We start from the raw sequence: 27,259 nt of genomic DNA on the forward strand, positions 1-27,259 counted from the left end.
GAAGGAACAATGATGAGCAGTGAGGCCTGAGATGTGGACAGGAACCACTATGCCACACTAGGGCTTCCAGGCAATAGGGTTGGATAGGATTTTTTATTCCTTATTGCCAAGGTAATAAGATACTATAGGAACGCCTGGGTGGCTCAGTTGGTTGGACGACTGCCTTTGGCTAGTGTCATGATCCCAGAGTCCTGGGATCGAGTCCCGCATCCAGCTCCATGGGGAGTCTGCTTCTTCCTCTGACCTTCTCCTCGCTCATGCGCTCTCTCCCTGTCTCTCTCTCAAATAAATAAATAAAATCTTAAAAAAAAAAAAAGATGCTCACTATAGAAAATGGTTAAATATGTAAAGAGAAATCAAAAAGGAAATCACCCCCCAAAGATTTTACATTTATCTTCCTATGCCTTTTTATGTAGTTGAAACTTTTATAGGTTTTTGTTGTTGCTTTTTTGCTTAACATGTTAAACATTCCCCCATGAAACTAAAGGCTTCATAAACATCTTTTTAAGTTGGCTAGACAGTATTTCACAATGGAATCAAACTAATTTCTTCAATGTTCTGTGTTTACAGTGCTCCAAATTTATACATGATGTTTTGAAAGATTTTTGTAATTTTTGTCCAAAAAATTACCAAAATCCTTGGTCAATGTCAAACGGCATTCTACACAGAGTTTCCCAATTGACTCTTCTAAGATTTCTGCGTTAGACTGTTTAGAACAATCACCATGGAAGCGGTGTGAAGAGAGGATGGGGGCGGGGCGGTGGGGGGTGGGGAGACTGTTAGGAGTTTAGGCAGTTGTCCAGCAGAGACCAGGCGTCCTGCAGCCTTGCTAGCAAACTTCCCTTCCGCTGGACCCTGCCCTCCCCCCAGCCCCCACCAAAAAGCATCAGGTGAAGAGTTAGTCAGAAACGGCAGAACCTCAGATCCCAGCCCAGACCTACCTAATTTGAATCTGCATTTTAACAAGATCCCCAGATGATTCCTATGGCCATTCAAGTGTGAAAAGCACAGATGGAGACTGGTGGTTTCAAACTGCTGCATACTACAATCACCTGGGGAGCTCTAAAAAATTCCAAAGCTCATGTCACACCCCATACCAATTAAATCAATATCAGCGAGTGGGACCAAAAAACAAAACCTTTCCAAGTGATCCCAACATGCAACCAATTTTGAGAACCTTTGATCTAGGGGTGTAGAAACAATGGTTAGTTGGGCTCAGGTGGCTGAAGAACAGGCATGGGAGGTAAATCTACTCTGCACCATACAGCTCCGCTCTACATTTTGGATTTTTGTATGACGTGGAAGAACTACAAAGCGTGGGAAGGCCTGATGCATATGTACGCTCCCGAATTAGGAGTTACACCACCCGGTCGAGGTAGGCTGGCTGCTAACTCAGATTGCGCCGCTTGGCCGGGACCGCGCGCGCGCCCCACCCCCCCAACCCCCGCATGCGGCTTCCTAGCCCTCCCGCGCGTAGGGATGGGGCTTGGGGCGCATGCGCGCTCGCCGCTGCGGCCGGGGTCGGTCTCCGGTGACGTCAGGACGCGTCGCAGATTCCAGCCCCCAGCCCGGGCCCCCCGACTCCCGCGCAGGTCGGGCAGGGGCGGGGCGTCAAGCCAGCTGAGCTATCCCGTCAGACCGCGCCAGTTTGAATGAAAGCTCTTCAAGATGGCGGCGGCCGGGGCCGAGGCGCGAGGAGGTGAGGGCTGGAGAGCGGCACTCCTCAATATCCCCCGTTCTCCAGGCAAACTCCCAAGGCCCAGGAAGCGGGGCCGGGATCCGTGGGGCCGCCAGAGCGCGACGCGGCGAAACGCCGCCTTCCACTCTGCTGACACCTTGGCCCCTAAAGGCGCCCCGCGGGCTTCACCCTTCCCCCGGTCCCTGACCCTTCTCACGGCACGGCCCGCTCGCTCCCCGCAGTCTCCTCCTGCGCCTGGCTTCCGCGGGGCCCGGTCCGCGCGCCCGGCTCCGAGGTCGGCTGTCTCTCGCTCCGCGGAGGTCCCGTGGCCCGGCCCCCGCTGCCCGTTGGGCCGGAGGCCCCTCCCCGCCTGGTCGCCGTGTGGAGGTATTCGGGCGGCCGCCGCGGCTCCTGGTAATCCCCGGGGGGGTGCTCGAGGGCCTGTGGGCACGCGTGTGGTTTACTCCTTTGTGGTGGTTTGGGCGGGACGTTTTGTGTTCGCGCTGGCTTTTTAACTGGGGAGCGGGAAGTACCCGGTGGTGTAAATGTGACCTCAGTATCAGAGGAAAAAAGAAACGGGCTGAAGTGTGAACCCTCAGGAAATAAGTGAGCATACGCCTCAGTATGGACGCACTAGAAGGGTAAATTCCCCGTCGGAGAATATCCCAGTAAGTGGGTGTTTGAAGACGTAGCCTCTGGCTTAAGGTAATTTTTATACCCACCGGGAACTTGCGTGTTACTTATGCGGACGCCAGAGAATTAGGTACCTAGCGTGTAGTGCTTGTTTGTGTGCGCCTGCTTGCCGCGCGCACCCCCTGAAAGACTGGAATTTTCAAGGCATTCTAGAATTTAAAGTGTTTGCTTGCACTGCTCGCCACCTAGATTATGAGCTCGTTATCCCCAAACTTTTCTTCCGCTTGGGAACCTAGTGTAAGGTTTTTGTAGTGGTAATGAAATGTTTAATCTTCCAAATGAATTATCTTATACATCATTTTAGATAATCGGAATTGTTAACCAAGGGTTTGTGGGTTTTTATGTTACAGTCTTTTTCTCAAAAATAGCGTTTCCGTTCAGGCTTGTCTTGAACCTCAGGTTAAACTGGATAAAATGGTAGCGACAACAAGCCATACACAGCTTGGGTGATATCCAAAAGGAACCTCCTTTGCCCGAGATCAGCATAGTGAGGGTAACTTTACACAAAGCATCCCGAAGTTTTTTTAAATGGAAGACATTTTAAGTGGTCATTTCTGTTACACCACTCTCCTACACCCAAACCACTCACTACTCCACAGTAAGCAGTCACTCCCCCCAATTTTTTTTTTTTTTTTGAGAAAATACCTTTCATTTTTGTAGTCTAGAATTATGAATCTTTTGTGGGAAGCGAGGTGGTGGAAATCGTGCTTCAAGGTTTCTGACAATGAAGCCCCAGTATGAGTTGGGAAGGGTGAGGGAAGGATATAGTAAGCTGCCGTGTGTTCCCTCTTCCTTCGAAATTTACCTCAAAACAAAAGGTTATCAGAACTACCTTGGAGAGCTACCAAGTAAAGCTTGAATTTACTGGTAGATTTTGTTTGTTTAATTCCACTTAACTCCCACCCATACATTTTTTCAGTGAATCCGAAATCTGGAAAGATGGAAATATCACTAACGTCAGGTAGGCAGATAGCAAAGGCTGGGGCAGAGGACCCTTGATTCTCTGGAGTGCTTACCATAACACTAGCAATAAAACCAAGTTTATTACATATTTCTAAACATCAGTTTGCGGTAACATATTTTATATGCCATATGGTAGCATACTGTTTACAGAAATTTGTAAGTAAAAATCTTCAGCATATTTAGTTACTGGCTCCTCTAAGGTTAAGTATGAGTGTGTCTGATTTTTTTTTTTTTTTTGGGGGGGGTATATGGATTATGTAAATTGATTACTGTTTTATAAATCTTGGCTTTAAAAACAATACAGGAAATGAGTATTATGAAAATAAATTCATTATTTGTTATAATTCTTGGGCTCATTTACCTTGATAATAATACAGCATAGGCAAAATAATAAAGTTAAAATTTCCTTCATTCTGGAATGGGAAAAGTAGGGCATGTGATGTAAAACTATGATACTATAGAGTTATATTTCAATTAGATTTCATTTCTTATTGACCAACTAAGAGAAAGGGAGAAAGTTGTTTTTAATAACTTGTAAGGATGTTTATTTATTTTTAATAAGTTTGCCTTAGAGATCTACATTTTATTAAAACCAATTATATTCTTTGTATTCTATGCAGAATATAATGGAAAAGGTAAAAACCTTATCTCTGTTGACCTTTGCATCTATATGTAATTTTAAGAAAGCTTACAGACCTGAAGCTTTTTGTTCAGGTGGTTTAGTAGAACTTAATTTACATTAATTAAGCATAGTAGGATAGAGACCTATGGGAAAAAATCCAAGAAGATCAGTTTACCAAAATAGTTCCTTAATGCTTAACTTTTTCTTGAAGGCACGTAAATGGTTTCTTGTCATATGAATTTTCAGTCCTATAAAATTGCCAGTTGAAGGGTGGGATATAGAGGTCTTAAGTTTTTCCTTTTTTTTTTTTTTTTTTTTGCTTTAATTGAGTAGCTACTTCATTAGTAAAGAATTCTATTTTCTTATTGTAGCTTGGTGTGTGCCTTGCCTAGTTTCACTTGATACTCTTCAGGAATTATGTAGAAAAGAAAAACTCACATGTAAATCGATTGGAATCACCAAAAGGAATCTAAACAATTATGAGGTGGAATACTTGTGTGACTACAAGGTAGTAAAGGTAAGGCAAATATCTAGCCCCTTAAAAGAGACCTAATCAGACTTCAATTCAGTATTTCATATTTCTGTAACCTAAAAAGAACCTTAAAAGTAAGCAAAAGCTCTTAATGTTAAAAATTCTAAGCCATAATAAATTTATATGTCCTAGCATCTATATTGCCAAGTAACACTGAGAGGATTTTGAAGCATTAAATGTTCTCGCATTAGAATATTTTAAGGTGCTTATATCATTCTACATCCAACTCTTGATTATCTCCATGTGGGTTACCAGAGCAAATGTTTTACCTCATACTGGCTTCTCCTGTCATTCATTTTGTTCCTGAATCATATTTCCCCACTATCATCTGAAATAAACCTAGAAATTCAAACCCAGTTTTTTAGTGCCATTGAATCTCCTCGGGAAGCATTACCATTTATATGTCCTGTATCATGTCAAACTCCAGATATTAGGGAGGTTCTGTGATGCAGTAGGATGGCTTGGAGTTTGAAATCATTTCTGATCTTCGGTTGATACTTTGAGACTTTATCAAAGTCATTTAACTTCTCTGGGCCTCACTTGATTCCTGTTTCTCTTTAAAATGACAGGTTTGGGGCGCCTGGGTGGCTCAGTGGGTTAAAGCCTCTGCCTTGGCTCAGAGCCTCAGGCTCTCTGCTCCTTGGGGAGCCTGCTTCTTCCTCTCTCTCTGCCTTCTTCTCTGCCTGCCTCTCTCTCTACTTGGGATCTCTCTCTTTCTGTCAAATAAATAAATAAAATCTTAAAAAAAAAAATGACAGGTTTATTTTCCTAAGAACCTTCCTCAATCTAAACCTTATGATATATTTTTGAGTAATTCATCTTTCTTTTGCCTGTTCCTCTCTAAGAACTCTTTTTTGGTCATTTAGTTGTCATTTCTTTCAGACATATGAATTAGAAATTCTCCTCCTTTGTCTTTCATATTTATTCAGTCATTAAATCCAGTTCTTCCTTTGAAACATCCATCATCTTTTCATTTAATTACCTTTCCCACTCAATGGGATTTTATGATCAAGCATTTCACTAGACTCTTCAGCAACCTTCAACCCCAAAACAGCCCAGTCACCTGGCATCTCAGTGTATAAACTGGCCTGACCAATCTAGCCAAAAATATCCTATAATCACACATACTCACACCATTAAAGCTTATTTCTAATCTCACTCCACTTAGTTCTACATAAGGTTTTTATCTGTTGCTTTCTTTTCCTTTTCTTGTCAGTAACTTTTCTAACTTCTATTACTTTTTTGGACTTCTTACTCTATCCTTCATCTTTATATTCAGCCACAGACAGGGAAGTACTTACTTCCCTTTCTTCTTTTTCTGTGAAAAATGGGTTCCTTCAAGTATGAACTCTCAATTTACTTTTACACCAGTTAGCTCTATCTTTGCTGTCCCTGTTTGTCGGTTTTCTTCCTCCATCCCCGTTAGGATTTTTCTTAATCCCTGATGCTTTTGTGTGTGTGTGTGTGTGTGTGTGTGTGTGTGTGTGTGTGTTTCCACTGACTTCTCTCAGTAAAACCTATTCAGTTTTCCCCCAGTCTTCGGCCTTATCTCCCTGCTCAAGCATTCCTGTCTTCTGCTTCGTTTCCAACTATCTTTTTAAAACAGCTTTGTCCAGATGTATTTCACATACCGTACACTAATTTAAATTAAGGTGTACAATTCAGAGCTTTTAGCATGCTCTCAGAGTTATTTGAAAGTTGCCTATGGTGATGGTTGCACATTTTCATTACACCAAAAAGAAACTCTGCACCACTCAGCCACCACTCCCCAAACCTCCCCAGTCTTCCCCCATTGGCCCTACCCAACCTATAATCTACTTTCTGTTTCTGTAGATTGCCTGTATGGACAATTTACACAAACAGAAGCTTACAATATGTATGTGGTTCTTTGTGATTGGTTTCTTTTATTTAGCATGATGTTTTCAAGGTTTGTCTATGTTGCAGCATGTATTAATACATCATTCCTTTTTATTGCCAACTATTTCATTATAGGGATATGGCATATATAATTTACTCTGTACTTGGACATTTGTGTTATTTCTGTTTGGGGGATATTATAAATAATGCTGTTATAAACATTCATGTAGAGTATTTTGTATGGACATGTTTTCACGTCTCTTGGATATATACCTAAGAGTTGAATTGCTGGTTCATACAGTTTGTGTTTAACCATTTGAGGAAATGCCAAACTTTTCCAAAGGAATACTCCCACTAGCAGTGTTACAAGTGTTTCAATTTCTCTACCTCCTTACCAACACATGTTATTATCTGACTCTTTGATTATAGCTCTCCTAGTGGGTGTGGAGTAGTACCTCCTTGTGGTTTTGATTTGCATTTCTCTGATGGTTAATGATGCTGAGCATCTTTTCATGTGCTTTTCAGCCATTTGTGTATCTTTGGAGAACTGTCCATTCCAAGCCTTTGCCCAATTTTTAAAATTGGGGTTGTTTTAAAATTAAATAATTGTAACAGTTCTTTATATGTGCCAAATAGTCCCTCATGAGATACACAGTTTATAAAAATTTTCTCCTGGGGTTTGTCTCTTCACTTCTCATGAAATTTTTAACCCACTTTATAATGATTTATGCCTCTCTCTGTGAACTCCTAATTCCAAATATGAGGACCTCAAATCTTACTCTCCTTAGCAATGTCTGACACTGTTGGCCTCTCTTTTCTTTGATATTCTCTTGTCCAAGGAGAGACTGCCTATGCTCATACTCCATATCTACCATCTATTAGTTGTGTGGCTTTTAGCAAATTACTTAGCCTCTCTATTTCATCACTTATAAGGTGAGGATACTTGTAGTATCCATCTATAGGGTTATGATTAGCATTAAATGAGTTGATGTAGATAAATGCTTACAACAGAGACTGACCTGTGATAGTCATATTGTAGAAGTGTTGTCTATCATTGTTACTTATCTCTAGCTCCCTCCTTTTTCTACCTATTTTTCTTACTATTCTTTCTGAATCTCCTTTTTTATCTCTTGGCTGTCCTTCCTCTGAAAGTAAATAACCTCCACAGCGCTGCCCTTGGCCCTCTTCTCACCTTGAAGTGACTCTGTAGATGACCTCTTTCCCCATGGTTTCTACTTCTATCTGTTTGACTTATGATTGTCAAATCTTTTTTTTAATTTTTTTTTATTTTTTATAAACATATATTTTTATCCCTGATTGTCAAATCTTTGTGAGGCATAGACCTCTTTATGAACTTCATTTCAAACTGGACACTGTACAGGTTCCCATATTCAGCATATTCAAAACTGTACCTGTTTTCCTCCCTCAAATCTGCATCCTGATCTAGTAGTGTTCCGTATCTAAGCTAACAAAACCGTAGTACCTCCATTTACATAACATTTTTATTTATTTATTTTTTAAATTTTTTATTATTTTTTATTTTTTTTTTTAAGATTTTATTTATTTATTTGACAGAGATCACAAGTAGGCAGAGAGGCAGGCAGAGAGAGAGGAGGAAGCAGGCTCCCTGCTGAGCAGAGAGCCCAATGTGGGACTCGATCCCAGGACCCTGAGATCATGACCTGAGCCAAAGGCAGCGGCTTAACCCACTGAGCTACCCAGGCGCCCCATAACATTTTAAGATCAGACATTTTCAGTTCTTCCTTTCTACCTACCATCTAATAGGATAGAGGCTACCCTCTACCTCCCCTCTCTTTGTGTTTTCCTGTTCATTCTTGCTGTACTTGAACAGTTAGTTACATCAGGGTCCATGCCTACATTGAAGGCGCTACTTTTATTCTTATACAGGATTCTGACTACTGTGGTTAGGTTTTAGATAGCTTTTGCTCTTTTGCTCCTTTGTTCTTCTCATCAGTCCTTTTGGCTTCTGTTTTGGAATAAGCACCCTTACTTGCACATTTTGGTCCCTCATTTCTTCTTGTTTCTAGCACAAATTACTTTATAAGCTGGTATTATTTCAATATACCGCTCCCTTTTTTCTTACTTCCCTCTCACACTCAGGGCACGTACCCCTCCATTCAGCTCTTAAGAGACATTGTTTCAATACCATATTCCTCAAAGCCATTACAGATGTTTCTAAAACACAGTTCTGATTGTGTTAGGGCCTTGCTATAGACCTTTTAATGGCTACCAATCTAAGCTTGCTTTAGACCTTTTAATGTCTACCAATCCAAGCTGAGACCTTTTGTACTGAAGTTCTTTATTATCTGGCCATCAGCTATCTTTCCAGCTTCATCTCCTACTTTTTTTTTTTTTTCCATCTCCTACTTTATACGGAAATACGTATAAATTCTTTTATTTAGCTAACATTTAATGAGCACCTACTATGAGCTAGGCACCCTTGTACCCTTTTGCTGTTCTCATCCAGTTCCCACTTTGGAATACTGTAGTTCCCTTTCTTTCCTTGACAGAATTCTCTTTGGCCTGGAAAGTTGAGCTGAAAGGTTACCTATTTTTGAGGCTTCTTCCCTCTCCCATTTCCCTATATTAATTGCTTTATAGTCAGAACTTAACGAACACTGTTCTTAGTATTCTAGAACTTGACACATTTTATAGCTTGTTTTCATACCTTCTCTGCTAAATTGGCAACCATGTAGGGCTAGGACTCTTATCTTACTGTAGTTTCTAGTACATAAGGGGTATTTAGTTAATGCTTAATGAATTGAATTGGCTTTTGCATCAGTGATTTCCCCAATCCTCACAATCACCAGTAGACTAGATCTTCTTAGCTTCATATTTAGATTACAGAGGCAATCTATCGACTAATAGCTCCTATATCATCTTTCTGTCATTTCAATAAACATTTGATTTCTTTTGTGTGTCTGGTACGACATTAGATTCTGGGAAAAATAAAGATTAATCAGAAACTCTCACTTTAAGGAACTCACAGCCTGCTGGAAAGATGGACAAGTAAACTATCCACTACAGTATAGTATAATAAACGCAGTAGCAGACTTCATTATATATCTGTGGGAGGTGCACCAGGGCCAGGTCACAGAAAGCTTCCCAGAAGAGGGGATATCGCACTGAGGCCTAAAAAAAGACAGGTACACTGTCACTCATAGTTTTTCTACAGAGAATGGAGTACTAGAATGTGGGAGTGGGAAAGAATGAGAGATAAATGAAGGAACTTTCACAGCATTCTCCAGTAATGGGGGAATCACTTGCCCAGTTATCTGGGCAAGAAATTATAATGTTTAAATTAAAGGAGATAAAGAGAAATAAGTAAATTTTTTAAAAATTATCATGCTTATAAAATGTACAATTCTATGATTTAGTGGTTAGGATTGGGTAGAAATCCAGCAGTGAGGGAATCCACATGTATGAAAACATGGGCTTCTGACTTGTAGTGGTTTAGATAATACTGCTTACCAAGACCCAGCAATATAGGAGGATTAACATAGAAGGACCGTGTTGGGTTTGGAAGTGAAGGTTGAGAACATTTAAGTGTAAGATGATTGGTACATGGTTGAGAATGTGGCTTTAGGTCAGAATGAGAACTGGAAACAGATTTTGAAGTAATTGGCAAAAAGATAGCAGTTGAAGCTCTGAGAATGGATACAGTTACCCATTAATTAACATATTTATTGCCATCTGCCATGTCATATGCTAGATACTAGGGATCTCAGCAATTAATGACACAGCGGTATGGCCCTTGATACATGGAGTTGATCTTCTAATGAGGATAGAAAACCTTAAATGTAATTGTACAGCGTACTTAGAGTTGAGGTAAGTGCTAATGTAACAGCAGGTTGTAACATCTGGAGAAACTAGGCAGCCATTCCTAAGAAATGTTGTTTAAACTCAGTCCCAAAGGATGGGACGAGAGGTAGGGAAGGGTCTTAAGGCAGAAGAGAACCCGAAATCTTCAAGGAGTAGAAAGTGTGAGTGAAACATAGTCAGCAAGAGGGATCGAAAGGATCCCTAGAATGATGTGGAGGACCCAGAGAGCACAGCTCCCTACACTCCAAGAAAAGAATTTGGACTTTATTTTAAAAGCAGTAGGGAGGGCACCTGGGTGGCTCAGTGGGTTAAGCCACTGCCTTCGGCTCAGGTCATGATCTCAGGGTCCTGGAATCGAGTCCCGCATGGGGCTCTCTGCTCAGCAGGGAGCCTGCTTCCTCCTCTCTCTCTCTCTGCCTGCCTCTCCAACTACTTGTGATTTCTCTGTCAAATAAATAAATAAAATCTTTAAAAAATAAATTAAAATAAAAGCAGTAGGGAAACATTTAGTGGTTTTGACCAGGGGAATGACATAATGAGATGGATGTGTTGAAGTTGGTGTTCTGGCTCTTGGGCCATGAATGGTTTGAAAATGGTTAGAGGCTACTGTAGTATCAAGCAAAGAAAATGTGAGAAGAGAACCCTTAGACTGATGAGTAGTATGGGGGGAATGGGGGGAGGGGTTCTCATGGGAAGAACTATAAAAGCAATGGAGACAAACTGGCAAGAAAGGTAGGAAGAAAACCAGAAGAATCAATCATGAGACCTGAGGGAAAGGTAGTGTCAGCACAAGAGGGAAGAAGCCAATGGGTCACAGAAGAACCATGAGAGACCCGTTAGATTGAACAATGGAAGGGTCATTGATGCTGTTAGAGATATATATATATATATATATATTTGTGCATGGATAGAAGTCAAAATAGAATGAATTAAAGAATAAATTAGAGGGGAAGGATTCCTGGGTGGCTCAGTCAGTTGGGTGTCTGCCTTCGGCTCAGGTCATGATTCCAGGGTTCCTGGTATGGAATCTAGGCATCAGGTCCTGGCATGGAATCCTGCATCAGGTTCCTTGCTTGGTGGGGAGCCTGCATCTTCCTCTGCCTACCACTCCTCTTGCTTGTGCGCTCTCTCTCTCTCTCTCTCTCTCTCTCTCTCTCTGACAAATAAAATCTTAGAAAGGAAGGGAGGGTGGAAGGGATGAAGGAAGGAGAAAGAAAAAAAGAAGAGGAAAGAAAAGTAAGAAATTAGAGGTGAAAGTAGAGTCAAGTAGTATGGACCATGCTTTGAAGAATTCTAGCTTTGAAGAAAGGGAGAAAGGGCTATGCAAGTTTTAAAGGTGTTTATAATTATATATTTAAAAATCTGCAAAGGCAATCTATGTATGTGATTTTAGAAATCTAATGTTTTACAGCCTGGGGGCCCAGTCTCCTGTGCCTGCCGCCAGCCCTCAGCAAACACCCCCCCAACCCCGTTCTGTAGAAATCTAATGTTTTAGAAATTGAACTTACACTGAAAAGAAATCTTCACCCCTGTGACCTTTAGTCTCCCATCTCTCAACTTTTAGTAATTAATCCTATCTTTTTGAAATTCCTTACATATTCCAGCATTTATATCTCAAAGGTGGTTTGGTTTAATATTGCTTTTAAAAAATGAGGGAGACTTAAGGGGCACCTGCCTTCAGCTCAGGTCATGATCCCAGGGTCCGGGGATCTAGCCCCGCATCGGGCTCTCTGCTTAGTGGGGAGTCTGCTTCCTCCTCTCTCTCTGCCTGCCTCTCTGCCTACTTGCGATTGCTGGCTGTCAAATTAAAAAAAAAAAAAAAAAAAAAAAAACCTTAAAAAAAAATGAGGGAGGCTTAAAAAAAAAAGTCAGGGAGGTTTAAATGCTGGTGAGAACAAGTAGGGAGAACCTCTAGAGACAGGAGAGGTGGGATAATTGATGAAGTACATCTCTTATATCTGCATCCACCTTTTCCCTAGTTACATGTCCATGGAAGGGTGGAAATTAAGGGAGTTTCTCTTTTCTCTCTGCATTAGGAACAGAGGTCTAGTGTGACCGAAAATAACGGGGGAGGTAGTGGGATTGTGGCCTTGAACAAAATGGAGGAGTTCTGAAATAGCCAGTTTGGGAAATGGAATGCACACTCACTGGAGGAACAGCAAGGCTCTTACTATTGTGAGTTCATGTTGGGGTCCACTTGAACAATTTGTGGTAGTGTCAGTCCTGTATGGTTTTTCTGCACCATGTTCTTGCCATGTTCTCCTTTCATATGGAAACATTTCTGACATACTTAGCTCATCAGTGAAGAACGAGAACCCCCATGCACATTGGTAAGGCTTCTCCCTTAACAAGCATATATTAAGAAAGAAATACTTCGGATGCCTGATGGCTCAGTTGGTTAAGCCGCTGCCTTCGGCTCAGGTCATGATCCCAGCGTCCTGGGATGGAGTCCCACATCGGGCTCCTTGCTCAGGAGGAAGCCTGCTTCTCCCTCTGCCTCTGCCTGCCTCTCTGTCTGCCTGTGCTCACTCTCTCTGACGGAAAAAAAAAAAAGAAAGAAAGAAAGAAAGAAATACTACCAAAGCTTTGACTTCATAAATTATCCAGGTAGTTCTGTGTCTCTAGAACCACCACAGAGCATGGCTCATACTGGGAGAATTGTCCACATCTAACGTAGATTAATATTCCTGAAAGACTGATTGCACTTAGAGGGGTTTGTTAAGAACTAGAATAACATAGAAATCATTTGACTAAAATCCATATTTTAGGCATCAGGAAAAAAAAGGGCTTTTCCAGGGTCATGTTGCTCAGTTGTGTCAGTCTTAGGCCACTAGCCCAATTCTCAGAATTGCTACTTGGTTAGTTTACTGGCCTGAAAATCCAGTGACTTTCCATGGAACACTAGTGTTTTCATAATTAGATTCAGGCTGTTCTGCCACTAATACTGAAAAAGATGATTTCAAAACTTGATGGAAAAATCAGCTAACAGGAAGATAGTTTTTGTTTTTTTGTTCTCTTTTTTTTGTTTTTTTGTTCATATATATATTAGGGTTTTGTGCTTGCTGCCACTTACTGGCTATAGACCGCTGATGACAGAATAAATACTGAAAAAAACACAAGTTAATATCCAGATCAAACTTAACCGGTTGTATTTCTTTTAAAGATCCATATGGTTACTCTAGTGATTTTTTTTATATTGCATACATGTTGGTAGTCGTATTTTTTGTTTTGCATTCAGAAACATTTAGTCAAAGCGTAGGATATAGTAGGCAATTGTGCTTGGTTTGGGGGCTATGAAGAATAAGATTTCATCACTCTTGGTCTCTGGTTAAGTTTAGAAATGGGAACAAGAGGATTGGCAGTAGGCAGTTCTCCCTGGGTGAGAGAGGCAGGAAAGACTTCACAGGGTAGGTGACATTTGAACTGACTTCTGAAGATGAATAGGTTTTCCATACATAAAAAATGAGACCAAAATAAGTTCATTATGGAAATGTAAGAGGCCATTTTAATTAGAACTTTGTAAAGAAAGTGGTGAAAAGGCCTGGCATGTTCAAATATTAGCAGCCATGAGTCAGGATGGCTTCAGTATGGCTAGAGAGGGTTATGTGAATGGGGCCATGCCGGAAGACTGTGTTAGGCATCAAGGACCCAATCAAGAATGATCTTTGTTATAACAGGAAGTTTGAACTTCATTCTTTAGGCAGTGGGGGAGCCATTAAAATTCTTAAGCAAAAAAGTTACAGAATGACTGGTGCTATGGATTTCTTATTTTTGTAAGAAAACTTAAAGATAAATTAGGGTGTCGTCAGTTTGGAGGTAGGGAAACAAATTAGAAGATTAATTTAGTAATCCCAGCAAGAATTGAAGGCCTGAAATAACTAGAGCTGTGGTAGTAAAGATGGACAGTAACAAGTATCGAGAGAAACTTGGTGACGGATTGAGAAGGAGAGTCTATATTGAGCTCCTAGTTTGTGACTCATGTGACTGGGTAGATGATGGGTAAGATTACCCTTGATGGGGAACAGTGGGGGAAATCCATTTAGGAAGGACAGTGGTGAGTTCCATGGAGATAGAGGGATATGAGAACCTGCTGGACATCCAGTAGGCTATTGGATGCATGGGTGTGCTGATAAAGTTTTGGAAATCATCAGTATGTAATTGACACCACTGGAGCATTTAGAGAGCATTTAGAGCAAGGATTCTTAACCTCTGGAATCCAAATATTCTCCATTATCCAAATTAGTATATATGTGACTTTTGTTAGGGGAAGGTCCATAGCTTTCTTCAGATTCTCAAAAGTGATAAATACTTGGTGTGGAAAGGGGCCTAGGACAGGGCCCCAAGTATCTTCATTAGGTGATGGCAGTGATAGTGAGTAGTCTCAGCAAAGAAGGCAGTAAAGGAACAATAGTAAAGAGAGAAATGTGATGTCAAAGCCCAAGTCAAGTAACATGTAGACCGAAGAGTCATTGGCTTGGCAATTAGAAAACTTGTAAATTGTTTCTAATAAACAAGATGGAATCAGATGTATTTGTATGTAATGAAGCTTCCCACAGAACCCCCATGGCTTTCTAAGAATTATAAAAACCATTGGCCTACAAAAAAGTTCAAATGCCTCTGTCGAGTGTTCAGGGCTAAAATTTGCTCTTGCCTTGCTGTTAGAGTTTAACCTCTCCCTTCAGTATTCTGAACTAGCCAAAGCGATCTCTTCACTGTTTTCTGGATACTTCATACAAATCTTAGCCCCACGCTTTTGCTGGTGTTTTTCATCCTGCCTGCCCTGTTCCCTGCCCAACAAATCCTAGCAGTCTTTCACAGTTTAGTTTGTTCTGCTTTCTCTGTGCTCCTTTCTGACTATATTGATTTTCTCCTTTATATCAGTGGTAATTACTGTCTTGTTTTGTCATTTAAAATTGTACCGCCTTGCATTGCTACTTACTTTATATGTTATTGCCACCTTTTCCCAGTGAAGTTTACTCCTAAAGACTAGCAGTACCTTGCATCTCATCACACCCCCTAGAAGCTTGAGCTTTCACATACTTATTTTAAATACTAAAATATTTGAACGAATTTAACCTGAGCCAAATATAGTGGGGGAAAATGTGTTTAAGAAAAAATTCTTGTGATGCATTCTAAATGATACAGGAGTGATTGACGGGTCATTTTACAGCTGTACTCCATTTCTATGGGTAATCAAGAGTTGATTGCGTATCAGAAGAAAATACTGATATATATGAGGCTTATGAACTTCTGGGCTTTTATTTGGAATTTTTAATGAATTAAATTTGTTAGGCCAAACTAATTTTTCTGTGTAAAATAACTAATTTTTTTCAAGATGGAAATATCTTTTTTTGGATTTAAAGTAAAATGCACTTACTAAAATAAGTCTACAAGTAGAAATAAAATATTACTAGTATTTCTATACAAACATCCAAAGGCACTCACATTTTATAAACATCTTTACCATCCGTAAATTAAGTAGGCACTGATGGGGTTAACATACAAAATTATTGACATACAATGCAGCTGGCTCATTAATAAACAATATGCATGGAACCTGACTTCAGTGTCATGGTGTTACTGGTTTTGCTGAATGATAATTTAGCTTAATCTGATTTGAAGCCAGTGTTTGTCTTTCTTCCATTATTTGCTGAAAACTTTTGGCATAATCCAGGGTTATGGTAGGAAACTGTAGCAAAAAAAAAAGGGGGGGGTGGGCAGAGTTGCATTGCTTTATTCCAGAGTCAAAAAAATTTAAAACTTTCTTAGTTAAGAAGTAGAATAAATACGTTAGATACTCCTATGTGGGTCACATTGCTGTTGAGCAGATATCTACTAACATAAATCCTAAATTGTAGTAGTTACCTGACAGGAGCCTGTGTAACAGTAAGCCAGTTTGACTAACATTTCAATATGTTTAAGCTTTTCCTTTTTTTCCCTGAAATCAGAATATGTATTTTCAAAAGAGTACAGTTTTTGTGCATATCCTCACACCTTAATTTAACCACAGTTTTTAAACCGGTAAAGCATATTTTGACCATTTTCATAAAGAAGGAAAGTTCCTTTAATTCACAAGCAGTATTGCTTATTGAGTAGAATATACTGAAACATTGAGACAGATCAGTGGGAAGAAAATAAACTAACTCAGTGGCTGAGTGACTTGCTTCAGCATAGCTGCCCGGGGGCTCCTTTACCCCAGTTTGTGGCTCAGCAGCATTTCCTAAATGTTCCAGGTTATTTGGCCTGAGTAAATTATGAATAGTAAAACAAGTGTTATATGTATCCTTTATAATAAAAACTTAATAAAAATTAAATTTTTTTAATAAAAATTTCAGGGAAAAGCAGGTGTATCCCAATTAAGTTTTTAATCCACATCCATGATTTAAAATAACTAAAAACTGTAGAATATACAGTTTAATCCCTTTCATATTTTAGAATGTGGATATATGTGAGTTATTCTGGCAAAGAAAAAAATTGAAGGACTTTGGAGTTTTATTATACACACTTAACTATCTTTTTAAAGAGAAACTTAACATGGCATTCCCTGATTTTAAGGGAAGAGAACCTAGTCAAGTCGCTGGGGTAGGAAGGCAAAATTCTAGGGACCAACAGCAGTGTGAAAGCTAAATCAAAATGTTTGCTCTTTGATGGGTTGAGTGCCTGCTACCTTCTCCATTCACGGGTGAGTCTAAATAAGGTAAGAATTCTCTGGATTCATGATGTCCAGTAAAATAATATAAGCTACATAAATATAACTTTAAATTTTTAGTAATCACATTAAACAAGTGAAATGAAACAGGTGAGACTGCTTTCAGTAATAAATTAATTGGGGGCTTCTGGTTGGCTCAGTCGATAGAGTGTGTGACTGTTGATCTTGGGTTGTGAGTTTGAGCCTCATGTTGGGCACAGAGAGTTTAAACCATTCTAATCTTTAAAAAAAAAATAATGTAGGGGCACCTGGGTGGCGCAGTGGGTTAAAGCCTCTGCCTTCGCCTCAGGTCACGATCCCAGAGTCCTGGGATCGAGCCCCGCATCGGGCTGTCTGCTCCGCGGAGAGCCTGCTTCCTCCTCTCTCTCTCTCTCTCTGCCTGCCTCTCTGCCTACTTGTGATCTCTGTCTGTCAAATAAATAAATAAAATCTTAAAAAAAAATGTATTTAATCCAGTAAAAGCAATATTTTTCGGTATGCAATCAGTATTTTTCAAATGTTAAGAAATATTCTAGTTTTTTGTGTGTTTAGTGTTTGTAATTCAGTGTGTATTGCGTTTAAAGCACTCCTCAATTTGGGCTAGTCACATTTCAGGTGCTTGATAGCTGCATGCTGCTAGGAATGACTGTATTGGACATTGTCTCTCTAGAACATCTAAGGGATGTGTGCCCATGATATTGAGAAATAGAACTTGCCTTATATCCAATGTAAAATATTAAAATTCCCTACCTTAGAGGATGCCTCCATCTGTGCTGTGAAGCACTAACGTAGGTCACAGATTGTTAGTTTTGAGAATACCTGTTTCCAGGATCGAGATAAATAAGAAATACGACTTTAACAATGACTGGCAACATATTTGTGAATTTCAGTACTCTTATCTTCATGTGCAGTTCTTTCACCTGTGCTTTCAAACATATGATGCCACAACTAAATTCTGTACATAATTTATGTAACATAAAGAAAAATGTTTTACGTTTTGTATTTCATCCACTAGAAACCTCTGACTCTATATTCTGAGCTTTATTAAGAAGAATGATAACAGCTACCTTACTCTTTAAGATACTAAATTATTTTAAGGAATTAGGACTGTCATCTGATTTCAATTTTCTTTTATATTTTAAGGATATGGAATATTATCTTGTAAAATGGAAAGGATGGCCAGATTCTACAAATACTTGGGAACCTTTGCAAAATCTCAAGTGCCCATTACTACTACAGCAGTTCTCTAATGACAAGCATAATTATTTATCTCAGGTAAACAAAGGCAAAGCAATATCTCTAAAAGACAATAACAAAGCTTTGAAACCTGCCATTGCTGAGTACATTGTAAAGAAGGCTAAACAAAGGATAGCTCTGCAGAGATGGCAAGATGAACTCAACAGAAGAAAGAATCATAAAGGAATGATTTTTGTTGAAAACACTGTTGACTTAGAGGGCCCACCTTCAGACTTCTACTACATTAATGAATACAAACCAGCTCCTGGAATCAGCTTAGTCAATGAAGCGACCTTTGGTTGTTCATGTACAGATTGCTTCTTTGAGAAATGTTGTCCTGCTGAAGCTGGAGTTCTTTTGGCTTATAATAAAAACCAGCAAATCAAAATCCCACCTGGTACCCCCATTTATGAATGCAACTCAAGGTGTCAGTGTGGACCTGATTGTCCCAATAGGATTGTACAAAAAGGCACCCAGTATTCACTTTGCATCTTTCGAACTAGCAATGGTTGTGGCTGGGGTGTAAAAACCCTTGTGAAGATTAAAAGGATGAGTTTTGTCATGGAATATGTTGGAGAGGTATGTTCACCTTATAACAAACAATGCAAGATTTATGCTTTTTTTTGTACATCAGTAACAAATATTGGTATGTTTTTATATTACCATTTGCAAGTATGTAAAAATTTCAGGTTTGAGAGAAGGGTTCACTGGCATAGTTAGAAATACAAACTTGTATATGAACAACAACAACAAAAACAAAAAAATATATATATATATAATGACAAAATTGTCTTCTTTCAGAACCATCCATTAATAGTCATTGAAACTGGAATTTGTAAAATATGACAATCAATTTTACATAAAAGCCCTAAGAAGAAAATCAGATCTAAATATCTGCTGACTTTGAAAACTTTTAGATTATAATTCATCCACTTGACTAAATATGGTTAAGTGTAGTTGGCAAAACTAAACATTATATCAATGTGAGAGATACCGTAGACAAATGCTCTCTGAGCAAGTGTTGTAAAATAAACTTAAAAGCATTTATTGCATCCACCAGAAAACCCAAATTCCTTATAGCTCAGCAAGAGACTCTTCTCTAAATTGCCAAAGACTGAACTGATATTCTTGTATGTATAATGTAAATCTAGAAAAAAATAGTATTTGTATGTACAAAATATACTATTTTGAGCACCTTGTGTTTTAACTCGTTAATCCTTTAAATAACTGGGAGGTATCAGTGTTACCTCCATTATTATAGATGAGGAAACAGGCACAGAGAAGTTGAGCAACTTGCACAAGGTCACATTGTAGTGAAGAAGAGCCAGGATTCAAAACCAAGTATCTAAGATGAGTGTGCTTTGCCCCTGAGCTACACTTCCTCAAACTGGGTGAAGGATTAAGTAGTGACTAGAATACAAGTGTAACTAACGTATCTCAGGTTGTCACATCTGACATTTTAAAAGTTATGTGGAATTGGGTCATGTATAATTATCTGTATTCATCTAGAATACTGAGATTAAATTGGAACCCTACTTCGATCCTTCAATTTTTAGACAACAGCAGATTATTGTAAATCACTATTTGAGATCTTGTATACCAGATCTTGTATAATCAAATTCTTTTTGTATAATCAAATTCTCCCATTTTGGCTTACTGACTGCAGTGGTTAAGTCTGGTTGACACCAAGAATCACTTTAGACATTTTTGGTTTCCTAAGCTGAGCATCTGGTAAAGCTGTGTTCTTAGAACAGAACTATAGATGATGGTTTTGAGCTACAGAATTTCATGAAAACGACTGATTCAGCAAAACTAAACTTTGTCCATACAGTTGACTGCAAATTTAGCATGCCTTCTTTCCTGTAGTAACAAATTTCCATTTGTAACTGCACAGATTAGTTCCAGGAATAATAACATTTTAGAGTATCTTTACTTTTTTTTTTAATTAACATATAATGTATTACCGGTTCAGAGGTACACGTCTGTGATTCTTCAGTCTTGTGTAATACCCAGTGTTCATCTCTATCACATGCCCTCCTTAATGTCCATCAGCCAGTTACCTCATCCGTCTACACCTCCCCCCCACCCCCAGCAACCCTCAGTTTGTTTCCTCTGATTAAGAGTCTCTTAAGGTTTGTTCCCAACTGGTTTGATCTTGTTTTATTTTTTCCTCTCTTGCCCCTATGATCCTCTGTTTTGTTTCTTAAATTCTACATATCAGTGAGATCATACGATAATTGTCTTTCTCTGATTGACTTATTTCGCTAAGCACAATACCCTCTAGTTCCATCTGTGTCGTTTAAATGAGTATCTTTACTTGTAAATTTAGTCCTTTACATTCCCTTATGTCCTGCAGAAAGCTATAATTGGGTAGCATTTTGAACATCTGAATACATTGGAATGAAAGTAGTACTGTCTTAATTGTGGGTTGTCTTAATTCCTGTCCTAAACAGCCTTGATTCTTTTGCAGTCATTTCCACCCTTAGTTTCCCACATATTTTCATCCAGCTCTTCTAGAGTAGTTTGTGTGAATATTTGTCTTGATGACACTCTAATTTCTTTTTAAACCTTTGTAGGCATTAGTATGTTAATAATTTATGGGCGAGTGTTTCTTCAGTTCAACAATAGCTATATAATATACTATAGTTTTTTCTTTTTAGGTAATCACAAGTGAAGAAGCAGAAAGACGGGGGCAGTTATATGACAACAAGGGAATCACATATCTCTTTGATCTGGATTATGAATCTGATGAATTCACAGTGGATGCAGCCCGATATGGAAATGTCTCTCATTTTGTGAATCACAGTGTAAGTGACACTTAAAGAGTAGACAGGACTAATCAACTTAGCAGTGTTTTTAATGATTTTCCATAGTTGAGGAATAATTATCTTTAGATTACTTACCCTTTTAATATTTCCAGAGTATTTTAATACAAAGACCTCTTAGGTTAGTTTATGGTATTATTGCTGTATTAGGAAAATTCACTAAGGTACCTACCAAATACCATGCATTTTGCAGAGTTTTCATGTATACGGCTTCATTTAATCATTCCATAACTTTGTAAGTTAGGTTTTGTCTTAATGTAGAGGATGAAGGTATTGGAGGAATTAGGCAGGTAGAAAGGTTAGAAATCACATGCAGCTGGAGGGGTTAACATGTAACATGTTAATACATATATAAAATTTAAGAACTTGTAGAGTACTTAAGTATTTAGGGCTGTTTTTCTAAATTATAAGTTAGTATTTTTAATTCATGTTTGAAACAAACTTAGAATACACCTGGAACGCTAACTGTAGAATTTTATAAACTATTTGTAAAAATAAGGGAGATGAATAGTTACTGGGTACCTACTAAGTGCCCACAGATAAGGGTAGGTTATGTAGCTGCCCATCTAAGGAAGTAGGCCATGCTAAACTTTCCTTGGATTTTATACCAAGAAACTAGCTTATGTTTAAATAGGGAAATGTCAGAGACCTTCTGACTCTTTTGTTAGCTTTTTTGATTGACTTAAACTTTTGCTTTAATTTTTTTTCCTAATGATAAATTTGAGATACTCTCAAATGTATTCTAAACAGGTAAACACTTAACTTTGATTTCTTAGGATGATTCACTAGATGTTCTTGCATTATCCAGAATTTAATGTAGAATTTTCAAAATATTAAAGAATAACCCAAATAGAAGTTAAAGTAATGGAACTGCATGCAGTATGAAATTTGAGTTGTATAATGCTGACTTGATTTTTTTATACTTGATTTTTTAAATAGTTATCAATAAGGCGTAAAGGAATAGAATATAACTATAACTATTCTATTCCTTTACACCTTATTGAAATGAACTAAATACAGGTGAAATGATAATGTTATCTAGGATTTGCATGACAAATCCTCAGAGAAGTTAAAAAGTTGAGACTGGATGAAACAGGATTGGTAAAAATGTTAATTGTTAAAGCTGCAGGGTGAATATATGTGGAATATTTTTACTAGTGTTGTGTATGTCTGAGATTTTCTATAAGTGAAAACAGTATTTTTTAATTTGCATGCCTCAAAGACTGCTGAACAATAATGTAATTTCTAATAGAACTTAAAATAATAGTCAAGAAATTAAATATTTTATATGGCATGTAGAAGAGCCTATTCATGTCATTTTTTACATAAATGGATTCTAATGTTCCTTTTTAGTGTGACCCAAATCTTCAGGTTTTCAATGTTTTCATCGACAACCTTGACACCCGTCTTCCCCGAATAGCATTATTTTCCACAAGAACCATATATGCTGGAGAAGAGCTCACTTTTGATTATCAAATGAAAGGTACGGTTTTCAAGTACAGTTTGATTGGTGTCCAGTTGTTTCAGTTATGAAGAAGCAGAGTAGTAAAAGACCTGAACCAAAAGATCTGAACCAAGCAAGTATTAAAGAAGAGAAAAAACGAGGTCACAAAGCTAATCTGACAGAGGTAGAACTAGAATCCAGGTCTGCCTGACCTTAAGCTGAGTAATGCTCTTTTCTCTGTATCACGTTGCCACCTGCTTTTTTCATAAGTTCCATTATGAGAGTTTATTATACATCTTTTCTCAATATTACTTGTATTTTAAAATTGTAATGCACTTCTGAATATTGACTAAGAGATGTATATTCAAAAGATTGAAAATAGAACTTAAATCACAAGTGAACTTAATCCATTCCTACTTGGATTTGGCTTTTTTCAAAAAAAAAAAAAAGAAAAATGATATTTTGTTTCCTTTAACAATATGTTTTTTCTTTCCTTTGTTTTTTTTTTTCTAAGTATTTATTTTTTCTAAGTATTTTCTAAGCAATCAATGTTTTTCCTTTGTTTTGGCCTCACTTTATGGCTCTTAAGTCATGTATGAAACTAAATGCGTATCAGATTTTCCCATTAATTCCCATCATTTCTGAAAGCTATTCTTAGAAATATGGGCTAATAGCATATGCTTTTATCTCTTACTAGCCCACACCATCCTTTGAAGATAATTCAGTGATTTGTTTCTGAATATACACATTTACTTAAAACTGTGATAGAAAATTTGAACTTCCTTCTGAATTGTCTTATTTCCGTATTTCTTTTTCTATGTAATCAGGTTCTGGAGATATATCTTCAGATTCTGTTGACCACAGCCCAGCCAAAAAGAGGGTCAGAACTGTGTGCAAGTGTGGAGCTGTGACTTGCAGAGGTTACCTCAACTGAATTTTCAGGAAATAGAGCTGATGATTGTAGTTTTGTTTTTTTCTAATGTTGACATTTCAAAAAAGTATTTGGGACTCTTTTCATATTATCAAGACTATATGCTTTGTTAATTTACAGTTCATGTTTCAAACTATTGGCCAAATGTATTACTGATGCTTCTGAAGAGAAGAACACAGGGTCATAGACTAATTTGAAATACACATATTTAGTAATGAGATACCAACATGAAAACTATTTACAGATGAGCATATACATACATACAAAGTCTGTGGGAATAAAGAAATGCCTCCTTTGGTGTTTAAGCATTGAACTGATAGTGAACAGTCACTCAGATCAAATATTCAACCTGCGTACACTTTGAATTTAGACAAAGGTAATCCAGTTTGGGTAAATATATACAAGTGTTATTTCTGTTCTGTTGTCATTCCCATTATTACTTACTGTACTTGTATTTGAGACAAACAAATGATACTGAATTATACTATTTTCCTACTTTCATGAAAATATTGGGTCTTACTGATATAGAAATTTAAGGTTAAAATTAAATATAAAAGAATTTAATTACAGCTCAGTTTCATATTTTGAAGCTGTTATATGAAGCATGTATGTCTGAACCAATAATTCTTCAAGACTTTTATTCCCTTAAAAGAAAAATTTCCAAAAAGCTCTCAAATTGTAGCATGGCTGACCATTATGCTGCTTTGAAAGGATGGGGCAGTGGGACCACGGGAGGGTTTTTTGGAGTGCCAGGTAGAGGAAAGGGAGCACTTAAAGAGCCCTTCTTAGTGACATGAATTAAGAGATCCATGTAGAGTACCTCTGGTCTAAACATAAAGAGTAAAACGAGCTACCCCTGCGTGTAGCTGCCCCTAACAATAATGTTTCATACAATACATTCATGTTACATCTTCTGAATTTCAGGCAGTAGTAACATTTCCACCAAATTTAATTATTTTTGTATTTCGTACAGGCCCTTCTTAAAATAATCTATATTTTGAACTGATACTTATTTTTTATACATGAATTTTTTAAATGTGATAAAGCTAAACTTGGCTTGGCCAAAGTATGTACCTAAATAATGAGAGCTTTTTTTACTTGAACCATGAAGACTAAAATGGAATATATTCCTTGTTTGGTTTTTGTTTTTATTTTCCTGCATAGTAAAACCTCAGTCGGGAAAAAATGTGTTTTCATCTCTCATTGCGGCATTTGTAATCATGGTGTCCAACGTAAAGGTAAGCGCAGCAAGTAAATCTGGCTTTCAGTATTCCTAATTAAATTATACCTAAGCTCATTGCCCCATTGCTTTAATGACCTACAATAAGTTTGGGTAAAATCGAACTGACTTCAAGAATGCAGCACTTCAAATATCTTCTTAATCTTGAGCCTCTTTTTGGGGAGAATGCATCTTTATTATGCATTATACTGCTACCACATGACTTTGCTCTTTCATAATATAGGGTAAATTTTTACATGTTTGGAGTCTCAGTGTATTAACCAAAATCTGCAGGTGGCAAGGAAAAATACATTTTTGGGTGCCATTTCTTAGGTTTTCTTTATGAGAAAATAGTCACATGGTGTGTGTGGTAAGAAAGCATCACAGATTTACAGGTGCTTCAATGGCCAACCTTACTCTGAATTATAATTCTCACGGGTTTAAAGGTGTAATTTTAATATTTTAATATTTTTTTCTTAAAAAGTCTGTGTTTTACTGTCTAGTTATTCTTGTCTACTTCTTGTGGTAAAAACAAATGTAAAACAGGAGGGCAAAGGGAATGGCTGTTTTCAGTAAATTTGTTTCATTTTGTCCATTTGTTAATGGGTCTTTGAGAGTTTAATTACCTGTTACTTATTTTATTAAAAAGCTAGACCTAATCAGTATCTCCCTACATGAAGCTATTAAAAGCCTTTAACCATTTTAAGTCAACATTTAGCTTCTTTAGTTTCCCAAGTTGTCAGAATTTGTTCTCTCAGTATAAATATAGCCAATATTCAAGGGTAATATTTAGATTGAGTTAAAACTGTAAATCCACTGTGTGAGTTGTATTGATACTGTTTTCAGTACCTACACGAGGATCGTGATAAACAGTTGGTAATCTCAGGGTCTTCTCCCCCTCTGTGCAAAATCTAGACTGCACTTATTTTTCTTACAGTTCATTTTTCTTCAGCAAAATAAATTTAGTTTGGCATTTGATTTTCTATTTATCGTGGCTTAGCTTTGTTTCTATTTTACTGTCATTTCCAGTAAGGCTTTGTACGAAAGGGTCAAAAAACACTGGTGCATTCCAGACTACTTGCTTTTGAGATTAGCCAAAGGTTTTTACACCGTTCCTTTTGAAGTTTATCATGGTCATGGTTGATCCATTTGAATATTAAAGTAGAATTTTACATAGCCTAAAATGGGTATGGATGGATACTTGTAAAATGTCTTGAGCATTATTAGTCACCAGGTTACTTAAACACATTGTGCTAAATAAAAACTGCCTGGAACTGTAAGGGAATCTTCAATTAAAGCTCCTATTCTTTGAGCTCCTCATAAACTGGTGAGGCTGGTGCTCTCCACCCTGGACCACAGCAGAGGGAAGGGAGTCTAGACTAGTTCAGTAACAGTAGTGTGCCCAAGATCACCCGGCTCCAGGCCAGTAACTACCTGACTAAAAGGTCCTCAATTCCGTACCGTTTGTTTAAACAAACATGTAACTCTTGGATTCCTCTGTAAGGCAAATGTGGCTAGCCACAGCACTGTTTCTAGGACTATCTTGGCATTTTGAAACTTTTTTTTTTTCACATTGTTTTTTCTACTTCACAGTTCTTAAAGTAAAAATCAAATAGCCACTATACTGAGTCCTGCCCGGTCCTGTGCTCTCTCTGAGAGGCATTACTGCCCAGCGGCTGAGTGCGCAGACTCTGAGCTCGGACAGCCTGCGTTTTCAGTCCCGGCTTTCCCCCTTCCCAGCTGTGTGAACTAACCTCTCTGTGCCTTAGCCTCCTCATTTATGAATGGGGAGAATAAATTTATCTACCTCAAAGGGTGTTGGTGAGGAATAAAGGAGTTGATATCCAGCGTATAAGAGAACGGAGCATCATCCCAGAGCAAGCGCCGTACGTAAGTGTCTGCTAGTTATTCCGTACTGCGAGCCTGTACTTTAAAATCTTGGGTGAGCACAACAAGGTGATGGTGGTGGTGGTGGTGGTGGTTTTTTAGTTTGTTTGAGTGCTCCTAGCCTTTAAATTCCTTCAGCTGACATTTATTATGCCAGGTTGACCTAGAAAACAGAACATGGCACTGTGTAATGTAAATTGGTGATGTGATTATAAAGTGCTAAAAACTTCAGCAGAATGTGTCCAGGCGTGTGGTGAGTTCCCACCTTGGGTTATAAACTAGACTGTTAAGATGAGGTCTTTGGTGTCAGTGAACATATAGTTACATTCGATTATATGATTTGTAATAATGAAGTGTAACAAATTTTTAGAGCTGTAAATAAAAAATGAAGTCTCTGGGTTCTTGTATTAGGCCTGTTGTAGTTATGAGGTGATATTCAACCAATGATCTGCAACCTCTACTAGTCTCTAGTGATTTTATTACTCATTGGCATTTAGATAATAGTACTCATAGGAGAGAGGGGCAAAATGGGATCCGCGTTATTTTTACTTCAGTCATGTGGAGTCTGTGGAATGTGTTTCATCAACAGCTGGGAGTAGCTGCTGAGCTAGGAAAAAGGGATCAGTGCAGCCTGGCGATACTGCATATCATTTAAATGGATCTGCAAACTGTTTTAGAGATGCCACTTAAACTCGTTTTAAGTGCCATCTCTCCCTTTGCTTCCTTAATCTGTAAAATGCCAGCATACCGCAAAGTGCTGGAGAAAATCTGTTAATAGGACTGTGTGAAACACGGAACTATGCAAAAATATAACCCCCAGATGGACTTGAAGGAAATCAAA

General features: G+C 38.2%; 1 protein-coding gene across 9 annotated transcripts; it reads left to right on the top strand.

The window, feature by feature from the left end:
* Nucleotides 1–1,118: 1,118 nt before the first annotated feature.
* SUV39H2 (suppressor of variegation 3-9 homolog 2) lies at nucleotides 1,119–27,182 on the top strand. Of its 9 annotated transcripts, none has more exons than XM_032349474.1 (7): nucleotides 1,498–2,092; nucleotides 4,328–4,473; nucleotides 18,020–18,691; nucleotides 20,773–20,919; nucleotides 22,291–22,420; nucleotides 24,477–24,550; nucleotides 26,125–27,182. In XM_032349474.1, the coding sequence occupies exons 1-7, from the start codon at nucleotides 1,669–1,671 to the stop codon at nucleotides 26,134–26,136; spliced, it is 1,605 nt and encodes a 534-aa protein (XP_032205365.1). In that variant the 5' UTR covers nucleotides 1,498–1,668; the 3' UTR covers nucleotides 26,137–27,182. The 9 variants fall into 9 exon arrangements, 8 of the variants coding, with proteins under 8 accessions (XP_032205366.1, XP_032205370.1, XP_032205369.1 ...); XR_004287134.1 differs by having other exon boundaries at nucleotides 1,501–2,092; nucleotides 23,209–24,550; XM_032349475.1 differs by lacking the exon at nucleotides 1,498–2,092 and adding an exon at nucleotides 1,119–1,375 and having other exon boundaries at nucleotides 24,477–27,182.
* The last annotated feature ends 77 nt before the right edge of the window (nucleotides 27,183–27,259 follow it).

This window comes from Mustela erminea, chromosome 6 (genome assembly GCF_009829155.1).
Source record: "Mustela erminea isolate mMusErm1 chromosome 6, mMusErm1.Pri, whole genome shotgun sequence".
Taxonomy (NCBI): Eukaryota; Metazoa; Chordata; class Mammalia; order Carnivora; family Mustelidae; genus Mustela; species Mustela erminea.